A 24067-nucleotide genomic window follows, 5' to 3' on the forward strand; every position below is an offset into this window, starting at 1 on the left:
AACCTCCGCCGGGGCTTGGTGGCCTTCAGCGGCTCCCTCTTCATGGACAACAAGACGCAGGACAGCGGCGCTGCCCAGAGGTGCAGCCCAGGTACGCAGCAGGGCTCAGCGGGGCTGTGTCGCTTCATCCCTGTGAGCCTGCCCAGCACCTCACTGAGCACCCGGGTGCTGCTGAGCGGGGTCCCTGCACCCACCCACCAATAAGTGCATTTACTGCTAGCAGCTGCTCCCCAGAGTCCCCCTGAGCGTGGCAGGGGCTCCCTTGGGGCAGTGAGGCCATGCGGGTGCTGAGCAGCCCTGCCCAACCCCTGTCTGCCCTAACTAGCCCACGAGCTGCTGGCCAACCTGCCCCTCCAGATGATGCTCTACTTCAACGCCTGCTACTTCCCCGCGTGGTGCCTGGCGGAGGGAATGATGCTGCAGCTGAAGGTACCGTCCCAGGGAGCATGTGTGGGGTTGAGCCTGCTCCTGCCCAGCCTGCCTGGGCCACACTGAGCAGGGGAGAGGGGACCCTCGTCAAGCTTAATGGGTCCCCCACAAGGCACAATGGCTCACCTCTGGCTCCCAGAAATGAGACCCACCACTGAACTCTAGGCAAGGGAAGGTTAAAGTGGGAGGGCAGAATGAAAACAACACGGATCTCGGCATGGGGCACAAGGAATGGTGCACAGGGGATGGGACACTGGGCATGGGATGCAGGTGTTAGGGCTGGCTGCGATGAGGCTGTGCCCCTGTTCCAGTATCACCTCCTGCCTGGGCACTACCAGTTCCTGCTGGTCACCACTTTCCTCATCCTCTTGCTGGTTGAGGGCTCCCGCCTCTACTTGGGCTACCTGGGGAACCTACAGGAGAAGGTAAGCACCACCTCTGCCCTGGCCTCAAGTCCCCTATTCCTGGTGAGGGGTGGTGTTGCTGTGGCTTTGCTGGATGGTCCCTCACTCAGGACCCGAGCACCCATCACAACCCATTCCTCCTGGAGTCCTGTCTGGAGCCATCCTGGGAGGGAAGCATAAGGGCAAGCAGGACCTGGAGGCAGGGGACAAGGGACTGACTCATTCTCCTGCTGTACCCCTCCCTGTGTCATGGGTGCAATGCTCCAGCACTGGGCTTCACAGTGCCTGAATACACACAGGCACAGCTCTGTGTGGCAGCAATGTCCCAGTGCCCAAGGTGCCAAGGCCAGCAGAGTGGGATAGTGGTCTCCGTACCCCACCGATGGCTTCTGCACCCATGTCACCAGCTCTGCTCCTGCAGGTACCCGAGCTGGCCGGGTTCCTCCTGCTCTCCCTCCTGATCCAGCTCCCGCTCCTGCTCTTCCTGCTGACGGACAGCCAGGTCCTGTGCCTGCCGCTGGAGCTGGCAGTGCACAGCCTGCTCCTGGCCTTCCTCCTGGCCGAGATCGTGGCTGCCTTCCTGGCTCTGCGCACCATGAGCAAGCAGCTGGCAGCACAGTTCTACCTGCGGCAGTGGGAGGAGGGCGGCCGGGATCTGTCAGCGCAGGCAGCCAGGGAAGGACCCTGCTGCAAGACTCCCCCAGCCCACGCTGTCAGCCCCATCAGGGAGCATTAAACAGTGCTCACGGCCCCAGTGCTGCAGTGTTTGTGAGCCAGGCAGTGCAAGGGTGTCCAGAGCAGCCCATGGCACAGACCTCCCCCACTGGGCCCACACAGCCTGGGGAAGGGGAGAGCATGGGGTTCAGCAGCCCCAAAATGCTGTACTTGTCCTCCAGATCATCAGCCCTGGCAGAGGGCAAGAACCAGGAGCAAGCAAGTCCCAGCCCAGGGCTGCTGGCTTCAGCTCAGCTCCTCAACCCTTCCCATGCACAGCAGAGGAGGGGATAACCCTGCTGCTCCTTGCAGAGGTTCCTAGGATGTGGGTCACCCATCTCAGCTGGAATCACCAAGGGTGCTGGGAGGTGCAAGAGGGGCACCACTAACCCTTTGGAGCCAGCTCCAGTGCTATAGGGAGAGCAGAGCCACCTCCCACTTTCCAAGCAGCTTTATTTTGTTGGGTCCCTGGTTTTCACAGGAACTCCAGGCCCATGGCCATGGGAAAGGGGAAGAAGTGCAGTGCTTCAAGCCTCTCGTGGCAAGCATGGGCCAGCAGCTTCCCAGCAAACCCGAGGCCTCACAGCAGCTCCACTCCAGGCCTGGCTGGGAGCTGCACATGGGGTTCATGCGCCAGGAGCCAAGAACTTCTGCTGATGCAAACGCAGCTCCAGGGCAGGCAGAGCCCCAGCTCAGCAGCACACACACACCAGTGCTGGTCAGGGCCTCCTGCACCCAGGCTGCAGCTGTGTCCCCATCACATCTACCCCAGGTTGCCCTGGAGCACAGGGTGCCTGGTGGAGTGTCCCCGATGGCCCTAAGCTGCAGCTTCACTCTTACCTTTGGGGGGTTTTGCCTGAAAAATGAACAGGAGCATCTCAGTTGCACCAGAGAGAAGGGGAAAGCCCAAGTGGGGGGTCCTGCTCTGCTCAGTCCCATGGGCCAGATCCGTTGTTTGATATTCCCACTCCACTCCTGACTCAGATCAGGCATTAGGGATAGCTTTTTCCCCTCAGGGGAATGGTGCAGCCCTGGGGCAGGTCACCAGGAGATCTGTGTCCTCAGAGGCTTCTAAAACTTAGCCAGATAAAGCTGAAGATGAGCCAAGCCAAGGCTGGCAGCTTTCCTGCTCTGCAGCCCCCCTCCCCAGCACACCCCTTTCTGACCCCCCCAGTTCCCCAGGATGGGCAGCACTGAGCTGACAGCTCCAGCACCCTGAGAGAGCTGCCCTTGGCACATGGAGTTTGGCCAGCTTCAGTTTGGAAGATGAATAATGTCAAGCTGGGTCAGGTTCTGTGGTAAGGTCCTCTCAGGGACTCCCTGTTTTCTAACAGGAGTTGAGGTTGTGGTTCAGGTTTTCCTGCAGGTGGGGCACTGGTCTGGTCCCTCTCTTCCACTGCCACCTGTTGGCATTAAACTTGGAGGAGTTTAGTCTCTCAGGCTCCGCTCAGACCAACCACCGAGACTCAGAACTGCTAAACTGGCGTTTTCCCAGATCTCATGAACAGAGTTTTAACCAAGGGGCAGACGATTAAACCTACTTGCAAAACTTGCCTCCAACCTCATCTCTTAAAAGTGGCCCCATCCTTACCTCCTCAAACTTCTCATTCCAATAGAAGTCAGCCTTTGCATCCAGGTAGAGCAGAACTAGGTCACAGACCACCGTGGCCTGGAGACAAGACAAGCACAGCAGCATGGTCAGCAGCAGCACTTCCTATAGGAAAACCAGGCCTCAGCTCCCACCAAGCCCTGCAAACCTGACCTGTCTCCAGCACAAGCCACCCAGGCAGGTCTCTGACCCAGCCTGCTCCCATGAGCTGCACAAGAAGTTAGATGAGATCACCTGGGCAGCAATGCAGGAAAGCAAGGCCAGGGCCACGTGGACTGGGATGAGCACATGTGAGGAAAGAGGGGCCAGGGGGATCCAGGCTCCCCAGGGCTCTGCTGGAGGGGAAGAGCCACAGACGCACTCTACAAGAGGCTACCCCACCTCAATGACCACAACAGTGTGCCCGTGCTGGAGCAGGACACTGGCTCCCTCTAGTCAGGGCAGACACACAGAGGAGGTGTTCACTCCTGCAGGCTGAGACAGCTGGAACAGACCAGCCAGCAACACCTCTTCCCAGGGGCACACAGACATCTCCCTCCATGAGCTGTGTCCCAGCAGCGCTCAGGATCTTTGACCCAGCAGCACAACAGAAGGGCATCTAACACCCTGATCTGGACACCAGGGAGCTGTGTGCCGGGGCAGGCAGGGTAACAACGGGCGAGAGACAAATCCCAACCCACAGCTCAGAGAAGCACGTATAGAGAATACTCACAGCACCAAAGAATGCAATGCCAGTGCCAAAGCTCACAGCAGCAGGAATTATGCTGAACTTCCCAGCCTGGTAAGAACAGTGGGTGGAGAGTGGTGAGAGGTGTGGAACAAACCCTGCTGGCAGACTTATTGAAGCCAGGGATGTGCTGGATGACACCAAGGTCAGTTCTCCATAGCTATGAACCCAACTTCTGTCACCTCGACTCAAAACCCCTTTGGCTGCCAAAGAAGGGACTGGGGCAGCTCATGCATTGGTGGCAGCAGAGGTTACTGTGACCCCCTACTCCTGCAGGCACAGTGGGAGCCTCCCTCTTGCTGCAGGAGGCCAGCAGCTGCCACCCACAGAACATCCCCGTGACCAGCAAACAGCCCTAGTGTGATGTGTCCCCCCTGCTCAATGAGTCTGGTATCAGAGATTTCCAGGCTCCTGTCTCATCCCTGGCTGTTCAATCCTGCTCTACATCTCCTGGACCTGATCTCACAACCCAGAAGTGGTGCACCCTGTCTCAAACACCTGCTTCACCCTATTCAGGTAAAAAGGCCACTGCTAAGCATAACAGACCAGCTGTTTACATCTCTCAGGTGGCAAATTCTCTCAGCACAGGCCCCATCTGGCACAGCTGAGTGCCGAGTTTGTCAGTAATACTGCACACTGTGGTGTCAGCCGTCATTATGCCCATGGGTTTTCTCCCCAAGGGTACAGTAAATCAAGAAATCAGAGCTGCCTCCTGTATGTGAAGGGCCTACAGGGATGCTGGAGTGGGACTCTTAGTCAGGGACTGTAGCAATAGGACAAGTGGTGATGGGTTCAAACTGAAACAGGGCCATCCCTAGCAGTATTCAAGGCTAGGCTGGCTGGGGCTTAGAGCAGCCTGGTCTAGTAGGTGTTCCTGACTGTGGCAGGGGATTGGAACTGGATGATCTTAAGGTCCTTCCCAACCCAAACCATTCTGATTCTAAGAAGAGATTAATTGCCCACATTCACAAAAGTTCAGGCTGATCTCCCAGACAACCTCACCTCGCCTACAGGGCCCAGTGCTTCCTGACACCCACATCATCAGTGAGGGAAGCCTCCCTGCTCAGGGCATTGTCAAGAAACTTCCCTTCAAATAGGAGAGACCATTATCTCCCGCTCTGCTTGGAAAACTCTAGGAGGCGGGGAAGGGCTCACCAGGGTGAGAAGCCATGCCAGGAAGGCTGCAGGAGAGGGCAGGCAGGAGCGGTGAGGGACTCAGCCCGGCGGGGACAGCAGTACCTGCCCGTGCACGGAGATGTCAAAGCGGATCCCGTAGAGCTTGAGCAGGGTCCGGTAGAGCCGTCGCTGGGAGTCCCAGTAGTAGGAGGCAGTTCTGTGGGAGACACTGGACGTGGCTCAAAGCCAGGGCAGCTCTGTGCAGGCAGCGGTCCAGTGGCCTGGGACTGCTGGAGCCATGTGCCTGTGCACACCATTCATCCTCCAGCAGGCTGGGACATGGGTGATGCAGCAGCTTGGCATCAGCAGGGGGGCATCAGCATCCACTCAGCACCCAGCCTGGGGTCACTGGGAGCACGCAGGTCCCAGTGTGTCTAGTTCAGGGTCAGCACAGCCGTGAGCTGCCACATGTCCCTGCCCTCCAGCAGGAAATGCCTTCACAGCTCCAAACAGCACAGCCACAGGGTGCAGGAACTATCACAGCACCCCAGGACTGTTACTGCATCCCACTGTCCCTCCTGCTCCTTTCAGAGCACCCATCAGGAAAACTGAGATCTCAAAAGATCACTGTGTGCTCAACATATGGGCCCATGTGGCCACTGTCCCAGCATCCTCACCTGAAATTGTACCTCCTGTCCTGCAAGCTGAAGGAGTACTGAGGCTGGCAGTGAGCCGCAGGGCGATCCAGGTCACAGTCCCATTCAATGCGAACTCCGATGCTCCCTCCCTGCAGAACACATTGCAGCAAAGATTTCACTGGGGATCAGAGATTTGACAAGTTCTTCACTGTTCCAACAGCCACAGATCACACATTCCCTTAACAATTCACGGGTCAGACCTGTCTCCTGCCCCCAGTCCCTTGCACACAGCCATGGGGGATTTGGAGTCATCTTCCATATTAAAGAGAACAAGTACCAGCAGTGCGAGGTCTTCAAAGGTCTCTCCAGCTGCCTCCACCATGTCACGCACGCGGAAGATGGGGCAGGAGGGGCTGAGGGATGGGTCATACGTGCAGCTCTTGAAATAGTAAGGGTCATTGGTCTGCAGAGCATTGCACCTGAGACAGGAGAGAGAGGGGGGAGCCATCACGGGTGGAATGGGAGGTCAGAGAGTCCTGCTGCAGGGCTGAAAAGGAGATTCTCCTGCTGGAGTGGGACTGCTGATGCTCCTGCTCCAAGGGGGAATAGTCATTGCCTCTCGTAAAGCCTCAGCTGAAGAGAGGGTAAAGGGAAACCAGCCCAGAGCAATCATACACGGAGTTACCACCCTTCACACCTGCCATGGTCCTTCCACTCTGTTGGGCTTCAGCTGTAACAGGTATTTTTCTCCTTCTCAGTAGCTGGTGGGGCTCTGTTTTTTACTTTAGTGTGAGAACAATGCTGACAGGAGCAACTAAGTGCGCTACTTAACACTCACTTCCCTCCCTACACTGGGAGGGATGGGGAGGAGAATGGAAAGAATGTAACTCTCACGGGTTGGGATAAGAACAGTCCAGTAACTAAGGTATAACAGAAACCACTACTGCTACCACCAGTAACAATAACGATAAAGGAAATAACAAAGGCAGAGAATACAACTGCTCAGCAACAGCCCCACCCCGACCTATACCCAGCTCAACCCGAGCAGCGATCTGGGCCTCCTGGGTAACTCCCCCCAGTTTCTATACTGAGCATGATGTGCTGTGGGATGGAACACCCCTTTGGCTAGTTTGGGTCAGGTGTCCTGTCTCTGCTTCCTCCCAGCTTCCCATGCCCCTCCTCACTGGCAGAGCACTGAAAAGTCTTTGATGGGAGTGCTACTGAGCAACAACTGAACCATTGGTGTGTTATCAGCCTTGTGCCAAGGCTAAGGTTGAAAACACAGCACTGCACCAGCTACTAAGGAGAAAAGTAAATTACAGCTGAGCCCTTGGGAATGAGTGGCCTCTGTGTGTCACAGGCAGACAGACACCAGGATCTCTCCCTGAGGGCTCCCCATCCCATTGCTCTTACATCTGCCAACATCACCTGTGTGATGGCACAGGGCTTCCAGGACACCCCAGTGAGGCTGTGGGCACAGGGAGGGCTGCGGGGTGTCCTGCTTACCTGGAGAAGTTGAATTTGGTGAAGTGGACAGTATTTCTTATGAAAAGAGTGAAATTCTCCGCCTCAGCCAGAAGAGGTTTCCTGGAAAACCACCGGTGAACTCAGATTGTGCACAGAGGCCAAGGCACGTCCCTGCTCCCCTCACTCCAGTCTCTGCCACAATCCCAGGACTGTGGCTACAATGGACAGTCACAAGAATCTTAACTGACTGGTAGATCAATGTCAAAGGTTTCCCTGGGCCTGGCTGCCCACTGGGCAAGTATGATCAGGCTCCTGGTTACACAGAGGGAAGGAACCTGCTGTCTCCTCAGACTGTGCCTTACCTGGACAGGGTGTTGTTCTCCACGGGACACCAGCCATAGATCTCACAGGTGGAATGTGTGGTGTTGAACATGACACATTTCCCAGTTTTTATCCCTAGAAAGGAGACGATGTATATAATTGCTTTTCCTTTTTGAAACAGCATCTCCACAGCTCCTCTCCTGGGACAGTGCCCTGGCCACAAGCTCGTTCTGAACCACAAAGAACCCTGGCATCATCTTCAGCCTTTCACCCACCCAACACTTTCCCTGTGAAACCTTCTTTCAAGGATGCTGTCATACAAAGACAAGGTGCTGTTTGCTGCTCTGCCCCATGGCCAGGCTGTATTACAAAAGGAAAATCTGCCAATCACACAGTACACTGGTTTCAATTCCAGCAGCCAGTGTCAGAAACAAAGCACTCAGCATTTGCTGTGACAGCACCTTGTGCCTGCTCGTGCAGCCAGGACAGGTCGCTGGGTGGTTGTGCCAAGAACAGATGGCTGCAGAGCACTTCAGTGCATGCTCCCAGAAAGCACTAAACTTGTGGTGCCTTTGTGGGCCTGTTTGTTATGAAACGTGAGGAATTCAATGATTTTATGGTTGAGGTTTTTATTTAGCAAAATACCCAGTACCATTGCCATGAACCACTGGCTCTCCCATGGGACAGTCTGCATCTTCCGTGCACATCCCAGCGGGAACAGAGGGGCTCTGAGAGAGACAGAGAGATGTGCTGTCACTGCGCAGCACCCGAGGCCACACGATCACTCACCCACACCCCTGTGCTGCTGCGCCTGCTCCTCTGTGCACGTCCCAAACACTTATAGAAGACATCCGCCACGTCCAGAACCTGGGCAGGCTCCAGGCAGCGAGGAGAGAGGCATCTCCACGGGGCAACCCTTCCCTCCTGTCTCCCTCCTCCACGCTGGAAGCAGAGGAAGCCTCAGGAGCTAGCTTGGATCTTTCAGCTGGGACTTGGAATGAGCACCATTAGGTTCAGGAAGGCCTTAACGGCAGAGCCCATTAGGCACCTTGTAAAGCACCAGCACAGTTCCGCTGGGAAGAGACCCTACATACAGCGGGACACATGGAAAGAGACACACATAGAAAGCTTCACCCTCACTCTGGACCCACCTGAGTGCTGGAGCTCCTATTCTAACACAGAGACAGAGGCGGGGGGGGCAACACCTTCCCCCAGCTACTCCCAAGGCCGTCCCAAGAGTCACCAGCCCAACAAACCCAGCTCCCCAGGCCCGAAAGCAGTGGGAAGCCCCAGTTATGGACTCAGAAGAAGAGGGGTGAGTGGGGGTGCCTGTCTGCCCCCACCCCTCCCCACCCCCCCAGGCAGTCTCAGTCCTTTGTTTCAGGTGCGAGACCCACTAAAACAAGCTCTGAAGCACCTTTAGACTGGGGGGGACAGGACAGGATGGTCATGGTCTCAGGGTATGGGAATCATGGGATGCAGAAGAGCATTTCGGGATTGCACAGGATGTTGAGGGGACGGGATGTTTAAAAGAGGAAGAGAAGGCATGGAAAAGGCATGGAAAAGGCATGGAAAAGGCATGGAAAAGGCATGGAAAAGGCATGGAAAAGGCATGGAAAAGGCATGGAAAAGGCATGGAAAAGGCATGGAAAAGGCATGGAAAAGGCATGGAAAAGGCATGGAAAAGGCATGGAAAAGGCATGGAAAAGGCATGGAAAAGGCATGGAAAAGGCAGGAATCTAGGCAATCTAATTGAAAAACAGAGGGATACAAGATGCAAAGAGCTGGTGTACATGTACAGAGCTGGCTGGTCACGACAGTGGGCTGCACCTCGCCAGCATAGTCTGTCCTGTTGCAGACTCAGCTTCATTCCTAACTACCTTCCCGGTTGAGGGGCCCTATCCCGTTGTGTGTAAGGGTGTATGAGTGCCAGCAGCTGAAGTGGGACCACTGATCACAGGGGCCCATGTGCCTGGCAGCGCTGTAGGCTGTCCAGAAGCAAGCCCACAGGACTACTGGAGGGACCAGCAAGTCCTGCCTGAGTGCTGGAGGGGGCTGGATACCAGACTCAGGACCCTCGCTCCCACTGATGGTCCACCCATAGCTTGCAACACCCCCTTGCAATGCTGTAATAAGCACTTATGAGAGCACTTTGTCTTCCTGATCCAAATCAGATGTCAAGGCTTCAGCCTCCAGAGGGACCCACACAACAGATATTTGCACATCAGCACATCAGTCCAGGTAACAAGACACATGGCAAGTGCCACTTGGCACAGACACTTCTGTCCATTAGGACAAACAATGGTTGGCTCAGGCACAAGGTGCCGGCAGCGGCTTAGCTTGAGTCATCTGCTCCTGTCTGCCCAGCAGAGTGCAGCCTGAGAGAGTTCGGTGCAGGAGCTGGCCTGAATCCAGCCTTAAAGGGAAGATTTCTCCGAGAGAACATATACCATTAAGTGCTGGCTGACTGGGAAACCTTCAAACCTTGTGCTCCATTCCTTCTAATAATAGAACACCAAGATGGAGAGGATTCCAGTCCTGCAGCAGAATTATAAAGGAAACATGACCCGCGTCCACGGCAGGTGTGCAAGAGCATCAGGGAAAAAAGGCAAGTCAGAGATTAGAGAATGTGGCAGCAAGAAACCAAGAATACATGTGAGGTTCAAGAAGGAGCACAGGTAATAGAGATGTTAGCTGGGGGTGGCAGCGCTGGCGCCAGCTGCACTGCAGAGATGGAACAGCAATAAGATAACAGCTTGGCCCACCCGAGCGGTCCTTGCCTAAAGGCAGCAGGAAGCCTGCAGCGACCACACAGTGCCACCACCGCTCAGGAAGCCCAGAGCTGGTGAGCTCCAGCAGCGCATGGTCCTTGCCCCTTGGAAGGTGCTGGCTGCACTGCGCGGATCCGTGCCCGTGTGGGTCTGACAGAGCAAGCGACCGAGCAGCAGCGCCGCCAGCCCCGCAGCCCCCGCACTCACCTCGGGGCAGGTGCCCTGCGCTTGCCCGGCAGTAGCGACGAAGTTGGTCACCAGGAAAAGCACGTTTCCTCCCTAGGGGGCAAGGAGGCGCCGTCAGCGAGGACCCGCATCGCGCCCCGCTCAGCACCGGAGGTTCCCACAGTACCTGCGGGGGCCGGGCGTAGTCCGCCGCGTCCCACAGCCGCCGGCCCGAGCCCCGCACCTCGGCGGCCGCCGCCCCCTTCAGCTTGGTGAAGACGGCAGCGCGGGGGGCTCGGTCGGTGTCCTGGTAGCCCTTCCGCACCAGCAGCACCCACCTGCGGGGGGCAGCGGGGCGATGCGCGCTGAGGGGACACCCCGGCCACCCCGCCGCCTCCGGGAGGGCCGGGCCCCGCGTGAGCCGCCCTACCCGAGCAGGTAGCCCAGCGCACCGAGCTGCAGCAGGCGGTGCAGCAGCCCGACCCGCCAGTTCCGCGTCACCGCAAACTTCGCCGTCTTGTAGTCCAGCACACCGCGGCACGGCCCGCACGCCATGGCGGCGGCACCGCTCCGCTCCCGGGGCTCCGCTCCCGGGGCTCTGCCGCAACGGCCCGGCCGCGGTTCCCGCCGCACCGTGGCCCCGCCTCTCGGAGCCTGGCCCCGCCCCTCGGAGCCTGGCCCCGCCCCTCGGAGCCAAGCCCCGCCCCGTCGCCATGGCAGCAGCGCGGCAGCCCTGGGCCGAAGATGGCGGCGGCGGTAGCGCTGAGCTTTGGCTGCTGCCGGGCCTGCGGCGTGATCCGGCCTCCTGCGGCACCGGGGCCTGGCCCGCGGGGGAGGGAGGGAGGGGCGGCAGCACCATGAGGCGTGAGGGACACCCGGGACAGGGCCCTGGGGCCAGCCTGGGCTGTCCCCTCCATCCCCCGGCAGTCACACGGGGCTGTGGTCCCTCACCCAACCCAGTGAAACACCCAAGCCGGGCACAGCAGTTCTGCCTTTCCCAATAGCAAACCCACTGTTTCAGATCAAGTCCCAGCACAGTTTGGGTTGAAGGGACCTTAAAAGTCCCAGCCCCCTGCCCCGGGCAGGGACACCTTCACTGGAGCAGCTTGCTCCAAGACCCTGTGTCCAGCCTGGCCTTGAACACTGCCAGGGATGGGGCAGCCACAGCCTCATGGGTTGAGGATCTGCTCCACTGTTGCCAAAGCCATTGAGGAAACCCCCGGCTCCTTGAGGTGTGCCCATCGTGTGACATGAGCACACCACTGACAACCTCCTGGCACTTGAATCAACCTTGGACAAATCCCCCCCAATCCCTCCGCTGCCTGAAAGGCAGGAGGAGCCTTGCTCTACCAGTTCCTGGATGGCACGTGGGATTTGCATTACACGAGAGGGAAAATGAAATTACTACAGTGGCCCCTTTCAGCCTCGGAGGCTGGAGAATCTGTTTATTTTAGTGAGAGATTTTTTCTTGTAGTGAAAACTGTACAGAGATTACAACAATTCCTGTACTGATTTGTGAACCAGGAGTGAAATGAAATAAAACTGCTCCTTGTAGTAATTTTGACTCTAAAAAGGGGAAGAACTAGAAAAAGAAATTAAAACATCTGCAATATGTCCATAGACAATGGGTGATTTTACTTAGTTCCAAAGTTTCTACAATCGATCGCAGCTCATAGGTGGCAGTTGGACAGACAAGGGCACAGGCAGACAGCACAGTGCAGAATTCACACCCCTTTCAACAGAGAAAGCTTCAGGTGAGATCTCAGAACTTACAAACAGGAGTGAAAACACCTCCAACCCCCAAGGCTTTGGCCAAGGCAGCTGCCCCGTGGCTATGGAAATGGTTCCAGCTGATTGTGAATCCCTTTAATCCAACCTTTCCTGCTGCTGCTGCTCCAAGAATTTCACCTAAGGAGAAGCACATGAAGCCAAACACTCTGAAAGATCGGCAGTTAAAAGGATTAAGGTTAAAGTCAAAGGCAGCTCAGGTTAGTTCAGGTATTTCTCTGTATAACCTCAAGGCAGGCCATTAAAACCTCAACGGATCTCTCCTTTCGTAGCTGCTGGACAACGAAGCGCATGTGTGCTGTGAGCACAGGCTGCAAGGGCAGCAGAGGAGAGAAAAGGCAATGACTGATCACCAAGCCAAGCGCTGCTGCTCCCGTGCCGATCTGCCCGCACCGGCTCCCGCTCCGCCTGGGCTGAGTCTGAAAGCTGGCTCCAAGCAAACAGGTACCTTCCCACAGCCTCACCCTCCCCAGCCCTGGCCTCCAGCCAGGTGTGTGGCTGGTGTGTGCTGCTGGCACAGAAACCAGTCCTCCTCCCCCTTTACCCCTGCCCAGAGCTCCTGCCATTGGAAACCTGAGCAGGTTTCCTGGGCACATGTCCTGTGAGCTTCCAGTGGTGCAGGGAAGAGAGGAGGTTGTCAACCAGCACAGGAGGAAGCCATTGCTGTGCTTGAAGATGACTGGAAAAGCTGTTTGACTGCAAAGGCAGCAGGAGGTGAGCAAACAGGAGTGGAGACAAAAAGGAAAGCAGCTGTTTCAGCCTTCAAATTGAACACATATTTGAATATCTGTTCTCTGAGGAAGGCTAAATCATACCATATGCTGCTTACCTGTAGTCATGTGCCCCTCTAGGGCATCCCTGTGAACAAAGAGCTTGCAGAGCTATGTGATGCTGTGAAAATGCTTCTCCAAATCTTCTGATATGGTGGAATCTTCTGGAAGTTGCAGAGAAGTCAGCCGAAGGCTGAGCTCTGTGCTCAGCCTGGGACCCCCCCAGTGGGGTCTCTCTGGGGCTGCTCCTGTGGCACCTCTGAGGAACACCAAGCCCATGGCACCAGGATGAGCAGGGCAGTGCTGGAGCAGCATCTATGCAGATACTGGTGACTTCATCACTGCCAACACTTGGCAGATTTCCTGTCTTTGCTTTAAGATTTCTGCTACAGCCAGCCCTGAGTCTCTGCCAGCACATGCAGGGCCAGTGGCTCCTTTTAATCATCATCTCTGTGTATAGGGGCATTCGTCTGGAGGACCATCATGTGCTGTGTGTGCTGCTGGTGCTTGGAGCCACAGCCTGCTGCAGTGGGGTCTCTGCAGCCCAGGAGTGCACTGATGATGTGTAGGAAGCAAAGTCCTACCCAGACATGTGCTGTGAACAAATGCTTCCTGCCTTAGGCTTGTTCTCTTGTTCCACAGTAGGATTTCCTTTGTTGAACTGACTGTCACATCCACTGCTGACTCATTTCAGCTGCTGCCTTGCGCAGTTCCTCAGCAGCCTTACATGGAGCCCTTGCTCTGCAAAGTAGAGCCCCTCTCCTGGGTCATGGCTCTGGATGTCCGACTTCACACCAGGAAGATGCATGTGGTGTTAGTGCTCAGCAGAAGATGAGGTTTAGCCTCTTTGTTTCAAAGTAACTCTGTGCAGTTCTGATTTACCACATGGAGTGTCCTAGAAACCTGCAAATTAATGTATAGTTGAAAACATGTAGCCACCATTTATTGCTCCTGTTCTGTCCTTTGCCCCACGCCCTTCCTGTGCTCTACAGAGAAAAGATCCAAAGTAAAATCATACTAAACCCGGGATATCTATGGTGAATGTTCCATTGTTCTGTGGTTTCATGAGAGCAGGAGGTTGTGGAACACAACCAGGTTGAGGACTTGTCTGCTCCAGGTGCAGGCAGAGTGGTGCTGGTGTTTCTGATACCACAGCTAATGAGGGATCTGGTTTGGTAGGTTCCTCACTTTTGTACTCATACACTGATTTATCAGGGCAAAAACTCCTGGCTATGAGTTCTTTGCAGGGCATTGTAGTTAAAGGTCCTGCCTACAGCTCTGAACGTGTGGGAATTTGTACACCAGGTGGGATTTGAAGCTATTCACAGACCAACAGCGCTGAGGGTTGTCACCCGGCAGGTTTATACATAGGTTAGAGAATGGAAGCTGTGGCTGCCCCATCCCTGGCAGTGTTCAAGGCCAGGTTGGACACAGGGGCTTGGAGCAAGCTGCTCTAGTGGAAGGTGTCCCTGCCCGTGGCAGGGGTTGGAGCTGGAGGAGCTTTAAGGTCCCTTCCAGTCTGAACCATTCTGTGATTCCATGTCTGCACCGTACGGAGAAACAGAGAGAAGCTGTGGCCGCAGAGGAGGGGCTGGTGAGACACAGGCTGCGGGAACATGAGCGCAGCTCCTGGAATGCTCTGGAAACCCCTCTGCTCAGTGTGGTGCTATGACCGCCGGTGCTTTGTGGAAGGATGAAGGGACAGCAGGACGCAGGGTTCGTGCCATCTGGCAATGCCCTGCCATTCACTCACTTGTGGAAGGAGCAGACGCTGCTGCTGGTGCCTAGAGATACAGCACAGAGTTACCTCATCCTCTGGCTGTACATGCAGGAGGAGGAGCGGAGCGTGGTAGGGATAATGAGAGGATTACTTACAGCCAACCTCCCACCAGCCCTGCAGTCCCTGTGCTGCTTCCAGAGTTGGGGGAGATCATTTAGAAACAAGGCTGGGAGGTGGCACTGAGCTGCTTTCTCCTGCGCACAGCCCACTCCTGCAGAGCCTGGGGCTCCGCTTGTCTTCCCTCGAGCATGAATAGGGCTTGAGCCTGCAAGTGGGTCAGTGCCTGCTTAGTCCAGCATAACGCCTGCGATTAAACTCCCTCTGAAACAGCGTTGGGAGGCACCTGCAGTAAGGTCTCCCCTTAAGGAGCCTTCTCTTCTCCAGGCTGACCCAGCCCAGCTCTCTCAACCTGGCTCCAGAGCAGAGCTGCTCCAGGCCTCTGATTGTTCCTGTGTTCCTCCTCTGCACCCTCTCCAACAGGTCCATGTCTTTGCTGTCCTGTGGACCCAGCTCAGTCCCATTGGGCTGTCTCTGGAGCTGGCCTGGGTACCCCTGTGTCCCTGAGCTGCATCTTGGGGTCGGGGGACTCAGGTTGATGGAGTCTCTATGATGTAAATGATGGTGGGTAGCATCCCTACACCAGTGTTATCTCTAGTACAAATCTTATGTTATTCCCCCTCTGAATTTGTGTTTTTCTCCTCTCAGTGCAGGCAAACCAGCTCCTCTCCCAGTCCTCCCATTCCAGTAGCCTCACTGGTGAGGTGAGGGGATTATTAGCCCTTTAGCCCAGCACTAGAGCACATGTGCTGGAGCTGCATCTGCCCCATGCCCCCTAAAGCCCTTCCAGGCTCCCGGAGCCTAGCACCAGCCATCACACCACTGACCTACATACTGCACTGATGCATCTCGATTAGATGGGTTTCCAGCAGCCCAGCCAGGCTGACCAGGCCATTTCTGGGAGCCCCAGAAAATAATCTACTTATTTATTTAAGGCTACTTGGAAGATACTCCCATGGAAACGCAGCGTAACACCAGCCCCTAGAGACCAGCAGCTTCCTGTGAACACGGGCTGTGAGCTGCACAGGGGGGTGGCTGGATCCTGTGTACAGGGGTTCAGGTGGGGAACTGATGGGTTTTCTCCCTCCAGTCACAGGCTCCCATCTCAGAGCACTGCTGGTGGTGTTTAGTTTGGATGGCTTTTTCCTGCTGATCCTCTTTTCAGGAACCAAACACTGCAGGAGCGCTGCCTTGGTGGCTACTGACACCCCATTTTTGTGTGTGTGCATTAGTGGGCAGTTTAAAACCAATTATGACATGTTCCGCACCAGCACAGGGCACATTGCTGCAGCAGGAACATGAATGACACACACGAAGCAAGCGATTTTGTAATCCTATTTCATAAAGGAGCCAGGGCTGTGCTCGGGAGGCTCCTCACTGCCCTGCCGCCTTTAACCACAGCTCAATCCTTCCATTCCCTGCCTCTCCTGGGCTGTGCTGGGTCCACACTTGCTTTTTATGGTGCAGCCCAACAGGAATTTCTCTACATCTGAAAAACAGGTTAACTATGGATCGTGACAAGGCTCATTTATGGCATCCCAGCCTGGTTTGGATTGGAAGGGACCTTAAAGCTCCTCCAGTTCCAACCCCTGCCACGGGCAGGGACACCTTCCACTGGAGCAGCTTGCTCCAAGCCCCTGTGTCCAACCTGGCCTTGAACACTGCCAGGGATGGGGCAGCCACAGCTTCTCTGGGCACCCTGTGCCGGCGCCTCAGCACCCTCAGAGGGGAAAGCTTCTTTATGTCTCATCATAATCTCCCTGTTTCAGTCTGAACCCATCACCCCTTGTCCTGTCACTACAGTCCCCGAGGAAGATTCAACAACTCTTGGGTTTTCACCAGTTTAAAAGCCCAACTGAGCCCACACGGGGTGAGCCTGGCCCCGGCCACAGCCCACAGGGTTTTGTGATGTGGCTTCTGCTGAGTTCCTCCATCAGAGAAAAAGAAAGTGCTCTGCACCTCAGCTTGCCCTGCACTGCTGGGACTTTGACTGCTCTTCCCAGCCCTGCGCTGGGCTCCTGATAGATAACTGTGGTTCTATTTACCTTTATCCTGCTGACAATGGATTTATGGCAGAGATTAAAAGCCAACGAGATAAGTCTGTTGCCTCCCCAGATACCTGTTGAATGCTTTATTATTTTAATAAGGAATGACTGTTACCATGGGAAGGAAACTTCCCTCATGAACAACCACAGTGAGGATGGGGTTATCTGGGGGTTATCTCAAATGTCTCACACTTTAATTCCCATTATTTGCACTGGTTCACAAGCTGCTGCGAGGGCTGGAGCAGCTCTGCTCTGGAGCCAGGCTGAGAGAGCTGGGCTGACTCAGCCTGGAGAAGAGAAGGCTCCTGAAGGGGAGACCTGAGAGCAGCTCCAGTGCCTAAAGGGGCTGCAGGAAACCTGGAGAGGGGCTTGGGACAAGGGCCCTTAGGGACAGGCCAAGGGGAATGGCTTTAACCTGCCAGAGGGGAGACTGAGATGAGCTCTGAGGCAGAAGCTCTTCCCTGTGAGGGTGCTGAGGCGCTGGCGCAGGGTGCCCAGAGAAGCTGTGGCTGCCCCATCCCTGGCAGGCTCACCTGGGTGAATGCAGTTACAGATGCCTACCTGTAAAGCTCGAGTTCCAGGCCCCCTTTGCACAGCTGCCCCAGGCCCTTGGAGATCCGTTTCCATGGGTCTGGCTGGAGTCCATCTTCATGGCAGAACACCCGTGTCAGAAGAGCAAAGCTGCCCTCAGCAGTGCTGGAGGCCTGGCCATGTGTGCTGCAGCTCTAGCTGGAGGAAGGAAGGCAGCTCAGGAGGAGCGTGGCTGCAGGGGCAGCGGGCAGCGGGACTCCCCCTTTCCCCAAGGCTTAGCAGACCTCTCCTGAGCATCGTCTGAGGGAGCAGCTTCCCCACGCTGCCCCTCTGCTCTGCTCTGAGGAGATGCAGACTAGATGTGAGGAAGACATTTGTTACCACAAGGGTGGTGAAACCCTGGCACAGGCTGCCTAGAGAGGTGGTGGATGCCCCATCCCCGGAGACATTCAAGGCCAGGCTGGATGTGGTTCTGGGAACCTGCTCCAGCTGAGGATGTCCCTGCTGACTGCAGGGGTAGGGCTGGATGAGCTTTGAATGCCACTTCCAGCCCAAGCTGTTTTCTGACTGACTCCTGGGAGGGGACACAGAGCACACACAGCCAGAGCCATCAGAGAACCAGCATTTATGAGGGTGACCAGGCAGCCCGTTGCTCACAAGCCACTACACAGAGGTGCCAAGCAGGGCCATGGCACAGCAGAGACACGCTGCTCCATTGCAGCAGCAGCACGAGGATGAGGCAAGACACGGAGCAGCACTGGCAGCAGAGGGTTCACCAGGGAGCTGGTGTATCCTATAGAGACCCCCAGCCTGCCCAGGGACTGGCCAGCAAGAAGCAATGGGACCAGCTTACCCGTGGTGCCTGGCTCCTCGCAGGATGCAGTGACAGGGAGCATGGTGTCCCTGCTGCAGGACCTGGCAATCAGCAATCTCCTGCTCAATGGGTTGTTTCCTCCTTCCAAATTGTGCTGGCTGAACCCCAACTCTTTCACTTGAGTCTGCCCATAGGCAAGGAGCCTGGGGTGGCCACAGAGCGTCACCCCATAGGCCATCCCACGACACCATGGCAGCCGGGGTGGGGCAACAACAAAAAGCACCCACAGAGCCCGTCCCAACTCACAGAGAGCATGGAGGGGGCATTACAGGGAGCTGAGCCCCCCACAGCAGGGCAGGGCAGGCTGTGCTATTGGGGTGCAGGGGAAAGAGGGAGCCCAACCCAGGGCACTGCTGGGGACCTCTGGGGACAAGACAACAAACCCAAGGTCCTGAGCACCTACACCCAGGGCTGGGGCAGGAGCCTGGCCCTGGCATCACCCTCCAGCTGGGCATGGCTGATGCCAGCTGGGAAGGTGAAGTTGGGATTCTGCTGGAGGGTCCCTGCCCAGCCAGTCACTCCAGCCATGTTCCTTCTCCATCCCATGTCCCCATATGCTCCTCAGGCTCCTCAGCTCTAGACATTCAGGAATGTGGCCCTGGGGATGGGGACAGTGGGAATGCCAACAGGGAAGCATGTTTGTCCCGTCTCCCTCCCCAGACGGCACAGCATCAGGTAGAGGGGTCTGCAGGGCTACAGCCAGGATGAGACCCAGGATGGGCAGTGGTGGGGTGCCTGTCCCAATCCCCAGGGGTCCTCAGCATCCCTGGCTGTGTGGATGGGCTGGCAACAAGGAGATCTGTTGCACAGTGCCTGGGTTTGCTCAGGGAAAGGTGGTGAGGATGCAGCTCCTTGTGAGTAGGGCAGGCACTGGGCGCTGGGGATGGGCAGGGAGGGAGCCAGCCACATACACACACACTCTGAGGGGAACAGGAAGGGTGAGCAGCATCACATGGAGCCACGTGCCCAGGGCAGACCTGGCAGCTCCACTATCGAAGGGACCAGGAGGAGGAGGGGGGGTCTCTGGGCCTGCCATGGGGAGGGGCTCAGGTGCTCCCGCAGCCCGGTGCCCCCGTGCCCCGGGGGGGTCATCTCTTGCCGTCGGCGGTGTCGGTGTCGGGCAGGCTGGCGGGCTGGGCGCTGGGCTGCACGGGCTGGACCCTCTCCTCCAGGCTGCCGCTGGGGAACACCACGTAGCGGGCGCTGAGGCGCTGCTCCCGCGGCTCCCGCAGGTTCTCCTTGCTGTGCCAGATGCCGTAACCGAAGTACACGAGCAGCCCTGCGGGGGGACAGCGGCTCCAGAGCCCGCCGGGACGCGGCCGGCGGCCCCGCGAGTGGCACAAGCCGCGGCCCCGGCGGGGGCTGCAAAGCTGCTTGAGGGAGAGAAAGGATCCTGCGGATCCCGGGCACCCGCGTCCCCAGGGAGGGGGAGTCCCAGGGAGCTGCCGCGGGAGCAGGGGGTGGTTCTGGCCCAAAGCTTGAGGGAGGATCCAAGCCTCAGAGGGACAAGCAAAACACTCCGTAAACATGAGAGTCAGGGAGATGCTGGGAGATCTCAGCTCGTGTCTCCAAGGGGTAACTGGAGACAGAAAGGGACGGACACAGAGTGCTTTATAAACCCATCCCCCAGGGGCAAGAGCTGCCAAAGCCACCAGATGGCTTGTTCACCACCGGGACCAGACCGGTCCCACTCCCTGGCTCGCGCTGCGCAGGAGCACTCACCGAGGAGCAGCCAGATGGCAAAGCGGAGCCACGTCATGTAGCTGAGCTTCAGCATCAAATAGATGTTGAGGAGGATGCTCAGCGCTGGAGACAGGGGCACGAGAGGGATCTGCGGAAGGAAAGGAGCTGAGGGTGAGACCTGCAGGACTATGTTCCCCCTCCTGAAAACCACAGACACAAAAGCTGGCACTGGTGAACGTGGGGGACAAGTGATTGTCACACTGGGCTTCCTGAAAGGAACAGCGGCAGTGGGGGAGCCAGGAGCTGGGAGCCAGGCTGGTGGAGTGGGCATGGCTCTGGATGGAACAACCTCCTGGTGCAACCCAGAGCCAGTGTGGTACTTGCCGGAGCAGCCAAGCCAAGGCATGGCAGGGAGGTGGAGTTACCACTGGTGTCACCACCCACACGGCTGCACCCGGGCTGAAACTGGAGGGGGGCATAAGGGGCACAAAAGTGGTTTGGCGGCTGGAGAAAAGAGCCTCAGTGCTTTCACCAGACCAGTGTGACCAGGACCTCCTGCGGGTCCATCGGAGCTGCTCCCACCCTACTGACCCCAGCAGAGGGATTGTTCCTGCCTGGTCCCCAGCGTACCTGGAAGGTCTGTGTGCCGTGCTGCTGCTCGTGCGCCCAGATGAGCAGGAGGCTGAGCAGGAAGCCCAGGCTGAAGAGGACCAGCAGCAGGGAGTAGCTCCAGGTGGGCAGGTGGAGGTGGGTGCTGCCAAACACCAGGATGGAGCATAGGCAGACGGCTGACACCATCAAGGTCACCACGGCCACCGTCACCACCTCCCCTGGGTAGAAGTCGCTAAGGAACTCCAGGTAGGGCTCAAAAGTTGCTTTCAGCTGCCCTGGCTCCCGGTGCTCTTTGCTCTTGTCCCTGTCCACCAGCTGGAGCTTGTCAGAGAAGGACTCGTACTCCTTCAGCTCACCGGCAGATGGGCCCTCGTGGGGCTCGAGGCTGGGCCGGCCACCAGCCGCCGGCGCACGGACATCCCCCTTCTGCTGCTGGAAGCGCAGGACAATGATGCTGGCAGCCACGAAGGTGTAGGCCAGCAGCGTACCAATGGAGAGGAACTGCACCAGGGCCTCCAGGTCAAAGACAAGGGCCAGCAGTGCCATGAGCAACCCGAAGACCACGATGCCAACGACAGGCACCTGTGTGCGGGGATGCACTCGGGAGAAGACGCGGAAGAAGAGCCCATCCTCAGCCATGGCGTAGACAATGCGTGGCAGGGAGAAGAGGTTGCTCAACAGGACCGTGTTCATTGCTGAGGGGTGGGCAGGAGAAGGAGGACCATGTCAGACCCACACCACCCGGGATCCCAGCCCCCGTAACGAGCAGCACTCCCACCACTGCCAGTACTCACCACAGATGGAGCCAGCAGCCACCAGGAACCCTGCCCAGGCATAACCCCTCCTGTAGAACGCATCTGCCAGGGCAGAGTCCGGGTCCAGCGTGTGCCAGGGCACCATCAGCGTCAGCACCACCGACACCAGGATGTAGGCACCGGTGGCCAGCCCCAAGGAGAAAGCAATGGCCCTGGGGACAGCTCTCTGAGGGTTCCTGGCCTCTTCGCTGGAGGCCGCGATGACATCGAAGCCCACGAAGGCGTAGAAGCAGGTGGCTGTGCCGGCCATGATGCCCGACAGCCCGTACGGGGCAAAGCCACCCTCCTGGGCACTCCAGTTCTTGGGCTGCGCGAGGATGAAGCCCATAATGAGGATAAAGAGGATGACACCCATGCTGATGGCCGAGAACACGTGGTTGAGCCAGGAGGACACTTTGGCCCCGAAGGAGATGAAGGTGGTGGCAACCAGCAGGATTGCGGCTGCCAGAAAGTCAGGGTAGTGAGCGAGGAATGGCACGTGCCAGGTGCCCACATGGGTCTCGGTGAAGTTCTTTATCTTGTGGTTGAAGATGGAGTCGAGGTAACCGCTCCAGGCCCTGGCCACTGCGGCTCCCCCAATCATGTACTCCAGCAGCACGTTCCAGCCGATGAGGAAGGCCCAGATCTCCCCCACGGACACGTAGGTGAACATGTAGGCAGAGCCTGTCTTGGGAACGCGGGCTCCAAACTCAGCATAGCACAGAGCAGCCAGGAGCGAGGCAAAGCCCGCAATGATGAAGGAGACGATGACGGCAGGGCCAGCCATCTCCTTGGCCACGGTGCCTGTGAGGACGTACAGCCCGGAGCCCACCATGCCCCCAATGCCCAGCAGCGTCAAGTCAATGGTGGAAAGGCATCTGTTGAAGGATGTCTCCATCATGTCATCCTCCAGGGTCTTCACCCGGTTGAGTTTCTGGCAGAAGCGGGTCAGGTCGGTGGAGCGGGGCAGCCATCGCGCCATCCTGGAGGCAGTGGGGGGCCCTCGGCCAGACCCTGCCTGGAGACCTGGCAGAGGAGCAGGATGGTGTCAGCATCCCCCCTGTAAGGATGCACTGGGTGGTGGGGACAGGGTGGAAAAGGCACCAGGGCACATTCAAAGTGTCCCTCGCTCCTCAGCCAGCACTGGGCTCAGCACTGGAGCGTGTCCTTCCCCTGGGTGGTGGCTCAGGACACACAACCACCAGTGGGGACCCATGCTTGTGTGCCAGGAGGGAAGGAACGCACAGCATCTCCAAGGCAGCATCTCCGAGGCTTTTCTTTTTAACCAGAGCTGCATTAAACCCAAACCAGACTGCTCTGGCCCTGCTGAACATTTCTTTGCTGCTTCCCCCCCACCTTATTCAACCTCTCCCTGACCTGGTGTGCCAAGAGCCCAGGGAGGGTGGGATGAAATCCTGACATTGCTTAGTGGTGGACATGGCAGTCTTGGGATAAGGCTTGGACTTGATGATCTTAAAGGTCTTTTCCAACCTGGTTGATTCTATGATTCTGTCTCCCCTGCTTGCCCAGGGATAGCCCAAGAGTGGCTTGGCATGCAGCAGGAAGTCCAGAGCAGCTCCAAGCGAGGACGTGGAATATCCTGGCCAGACCAGGAAACGCATTAGGCTCCTGGAGAGCAAGAGGAGGCATCTGGCATCTCCAGGTGCTGCTTTACAGCTGCTCCATGAGGCAGCCAGTGATTCCAGGATGCTCTCCCCTCCTCCCTGTGCTGGGATACGTGTATCCCAGAGCCCCAAGCCCCAGATCCTGCTGAGAGGGCTCTCGGCGCAGCCCTGCTCCCTGGCTCCACTGGTCCCAGAGGCCAAAAGGTCCTGGAAAAGCCGCCGTGAGCGGCCGGCATGACACCGGCCCATGGGGACAAGGGGCCTCTTGGCACCAAACGCGCTGGAGGCACCCCCAGCCCCTCTCCGAACACCCGTGCACGGGGTGCGAGGGGTCAGTGTCGGGGTACCCGACTCCGACGCACCCAACAGGGGACACGGAGCTCGACGGGGCGGTCACGGTCCCCCCGGGCCGAGGGGCGGGATTCCTGCCCCGGTGCCCCCGCCGCGCTCCCCATCGCCCCGCGCCGTGCCCCGCTCCCGGCCCCGCCGCCCCCAGGGTCCCGCTCCCCGGCCCCGCTCCCCACCTGCTCCGCGCCGCCGCCGCCGCCGCCGCCCGGCTCCGCCTCCCCGGCCAAGCGGAAGGGCGGGACCCGCGCGGCTGCCGCGGGAGTCCCTCGGGGCGGGGGGAGCCGGCGGTGCCCCCGCCGGGAGCAGCGCGGGGCCGGGAACGGGAGAGCCTCGGGCATGAGCCCCATTGGGCAGCGGCGGGGCCCGGACCCCGGCACCGGGGGGTGCAGAGGGGACAGCGGGGATGCAGGTGGGAGCCCAGCCGCGGATGAAGGGCTGAGCCCCGGCTCCGCGGCCATCCCAGCGGGGAACCTGCCTCTCCCTACTGCGCTCTGCAGCTGGGGCCTGGAGAACAGGGACCTCCTCCGTGCTCAGGTTCTCGCCGTGGAGAAGCAGCAGAGGCTGAGCTCTGGAATCACAGAATCAACCAGGCTGGAAAAGCCCTTTAAGCTCATCCAGTCCACCCATTCCCAGCACTGCCAAGGCCACCCCTAACCCATGGCACTGAGGCCTCGTCTCCACGGGGTGTGAACACTTGCAGGGACGGTGCCTGCAGCCCTGCCCTGGGCAGCCTGTTCAATGCCTGAGCACCCTCTGGGGCAGGAATTGTTCCTCAGCTCCATCTAAACCTGCCCTGGGG

The 24067-nt window shown here is 57.9% G+C and overlaps 3 protein-coding genes and 1 long non-coding RNA gene across 6 annotated transcripts; 2 read left to right on the forward strand and 2 right to left on the reverse strand.

Moving 5' to 3' along the window:
- Window positions 1–315: 315 nt before the first annotated feature.
- Window positions 316–1597, forward strand: LOC133275593 (transmembrane protein 17B-like). Its single transcript, XM_061465638.1, has 2 exons — window positions 316–429; window positions 741–1597. Exon 2 carries the CDS (start codon window positions 1216–1218, stop codon window positions 1567–1569), a length of 354 nt encoding a protein of 117 aa, XP_061321622.1. The 5' UTR covers window positions 316–429; window positions 741–1215; the 3' UTR covers window positions 1570–1597.
- Window positions 1598–1982: 385 nt separating this feature from the next.
- On the reverse strand, window positions 1983–10936 carry P2RX6 (purinergic receptor P2X 6). 3 transcript variants are annotated; one of them, XM_061465704.1, is made up of 12 exons: window positions 10792–10936; window positions 10549–10699; window positions 10404–10475; window positions 8078–8153; window positions 7467–7560; window positions 7144–7224; window positions 5975–6116; window positions 5677–5786; window positions 5123–5216; window positions 3869–3934; window positions 3139–3216; window positions 1983–2403 (listed from the first exon to the last, which is right to left on the reverse strand). In XM_061465704.1, the coding sequence occupies exons 1-12, from the start codon at window positions 10914–10916 to the stop codon at window positions 2365–2367; spliced, it is 1128 nt and encodes a 375-aa protein (XP_061321688.1). In that variant the 5' UTR covers window positions 10917–10936; the 3' UTR covers window positions 1983–2364. The 3 variants fall into 3 exon arrangements, 2 of the variants coding, with proteins under 2 accessions (XP_061321688.1, XP_061321687.1); XM_061465703.1 differs by lacking the exon at window positions 1983–2403 and adding an exon at window positions 2751–2950; XR_009745654.1 differs by lacking the exon at window positions 1983–2403 and having other exon boundaries at window positions 3142–3216; window positions 5039–5216.
- Window positions 10937–13149: 2213 nt separating this feature from the next.
- LOC133275594 (uncharacterized) lies at window positions 13150–13946 on the forward strand. Its single transcript, XR_009745612.1, has 2 exons — window positions 13150–13248; window positions 13380–13946. It is a non-coding gene; the product is annotated as an uncharacterized LOC133275594 (long non-coding RNA).
- Window positions 13947–17940: 3994 nt separating this feature from the next.
- Window positions 17941–23484, reverse strand: SLC7A4 (solute carrier family 7 member 4). Its single transcript, XM_061465705.1, has 5 exons — window positions 23445–23484; window positions 21296–22321; window positions 20520–21196; window positions 19929–20037; window positions 17941–19485 (listed from the first exon to the last, which is right to left on the reverse strand). Exons 2-5 carry the CDS (start codon window positions 22275–22277, stop codon window positions 19295–19297), a joined length of 1959 nt encoding a protein of 652 aa, XP_061321689.1. The 5' UTR covers window positions 22278–22321; window positions 23445–23484; the 3' UTR covers window positions 17941–19294.
- Window positions 23485–24067: the final 583 nt, after the last annotated feature.

Source organism: Pezoporus flaviventris, unplaced genomic scaffold, assembly GCF_033815535.1.
Source record: "Pezoporus flaviventris isolate CSIRO_AGI_PZ_B2104156 unplaced genomic scaffold, CSIRO_AGI_Pfla_v1 ptg000041l, whole genome shotgun sequence".
NCBI lineage: Eukaryota > Metazoa > Chordata > Aves > Psittaciformes > Psittacidae > Pezoporus > Pezoporus flaviventris.

Bases quoted from the DNA above. Each gene is read 5' to 3' on its own strand.
- P2RX6 (XM_061465703.1), bottom strand. From the start codon at position 10,916: ATGGCGTGCGGGCCGTGCCGCGGTGTGCTGGACTACAAGACGGCGAAG. The intron at 10,700-10,791 runs GTAGGGCGGCTC...TGCCCCCCGCAG, and splicing joins GCGCTGGGCTACCTGCTCGG to GTGGGTGCTGCTGGTGCGGA. The intron at 7,561-8,077 runs GTACTGGGTATT...TCTCCTTTCTAG, and splicing joins GCCAGTGGTTCATGGCAATG to GGATAAAAACTGGGAAATGT.
- LOC133275593 (XM_061465638.1), top strand. From the start codon at position 1,216: ATGGCTTCTGCACCCATGTCACCAGCTCTGCTCCTGCAGGTACCCGAG.
- SLC7A4 (XM_061465705.1), bottom strand. From the start codon at position 22,277: ATGGCGCGATGGCTGCCCCGCTCCACCGACCTGACCCGCTTCTGCCAG. The intron at 21,197-21,295 runs GTGAGTACTGGC...CCCACCCCTCAG, and splicing joins GGCTGCTGGCTCCATCTGTG to CAATGAACACGGTCCTGTTG. The intron at 20,038-20,519 runs GTACGCTGGGGA...TTCCTTCCGCAG, and splicing joins ACGGCACACAGACCTTCCAG to ATCCCTCTCGTGCCCCTGTC.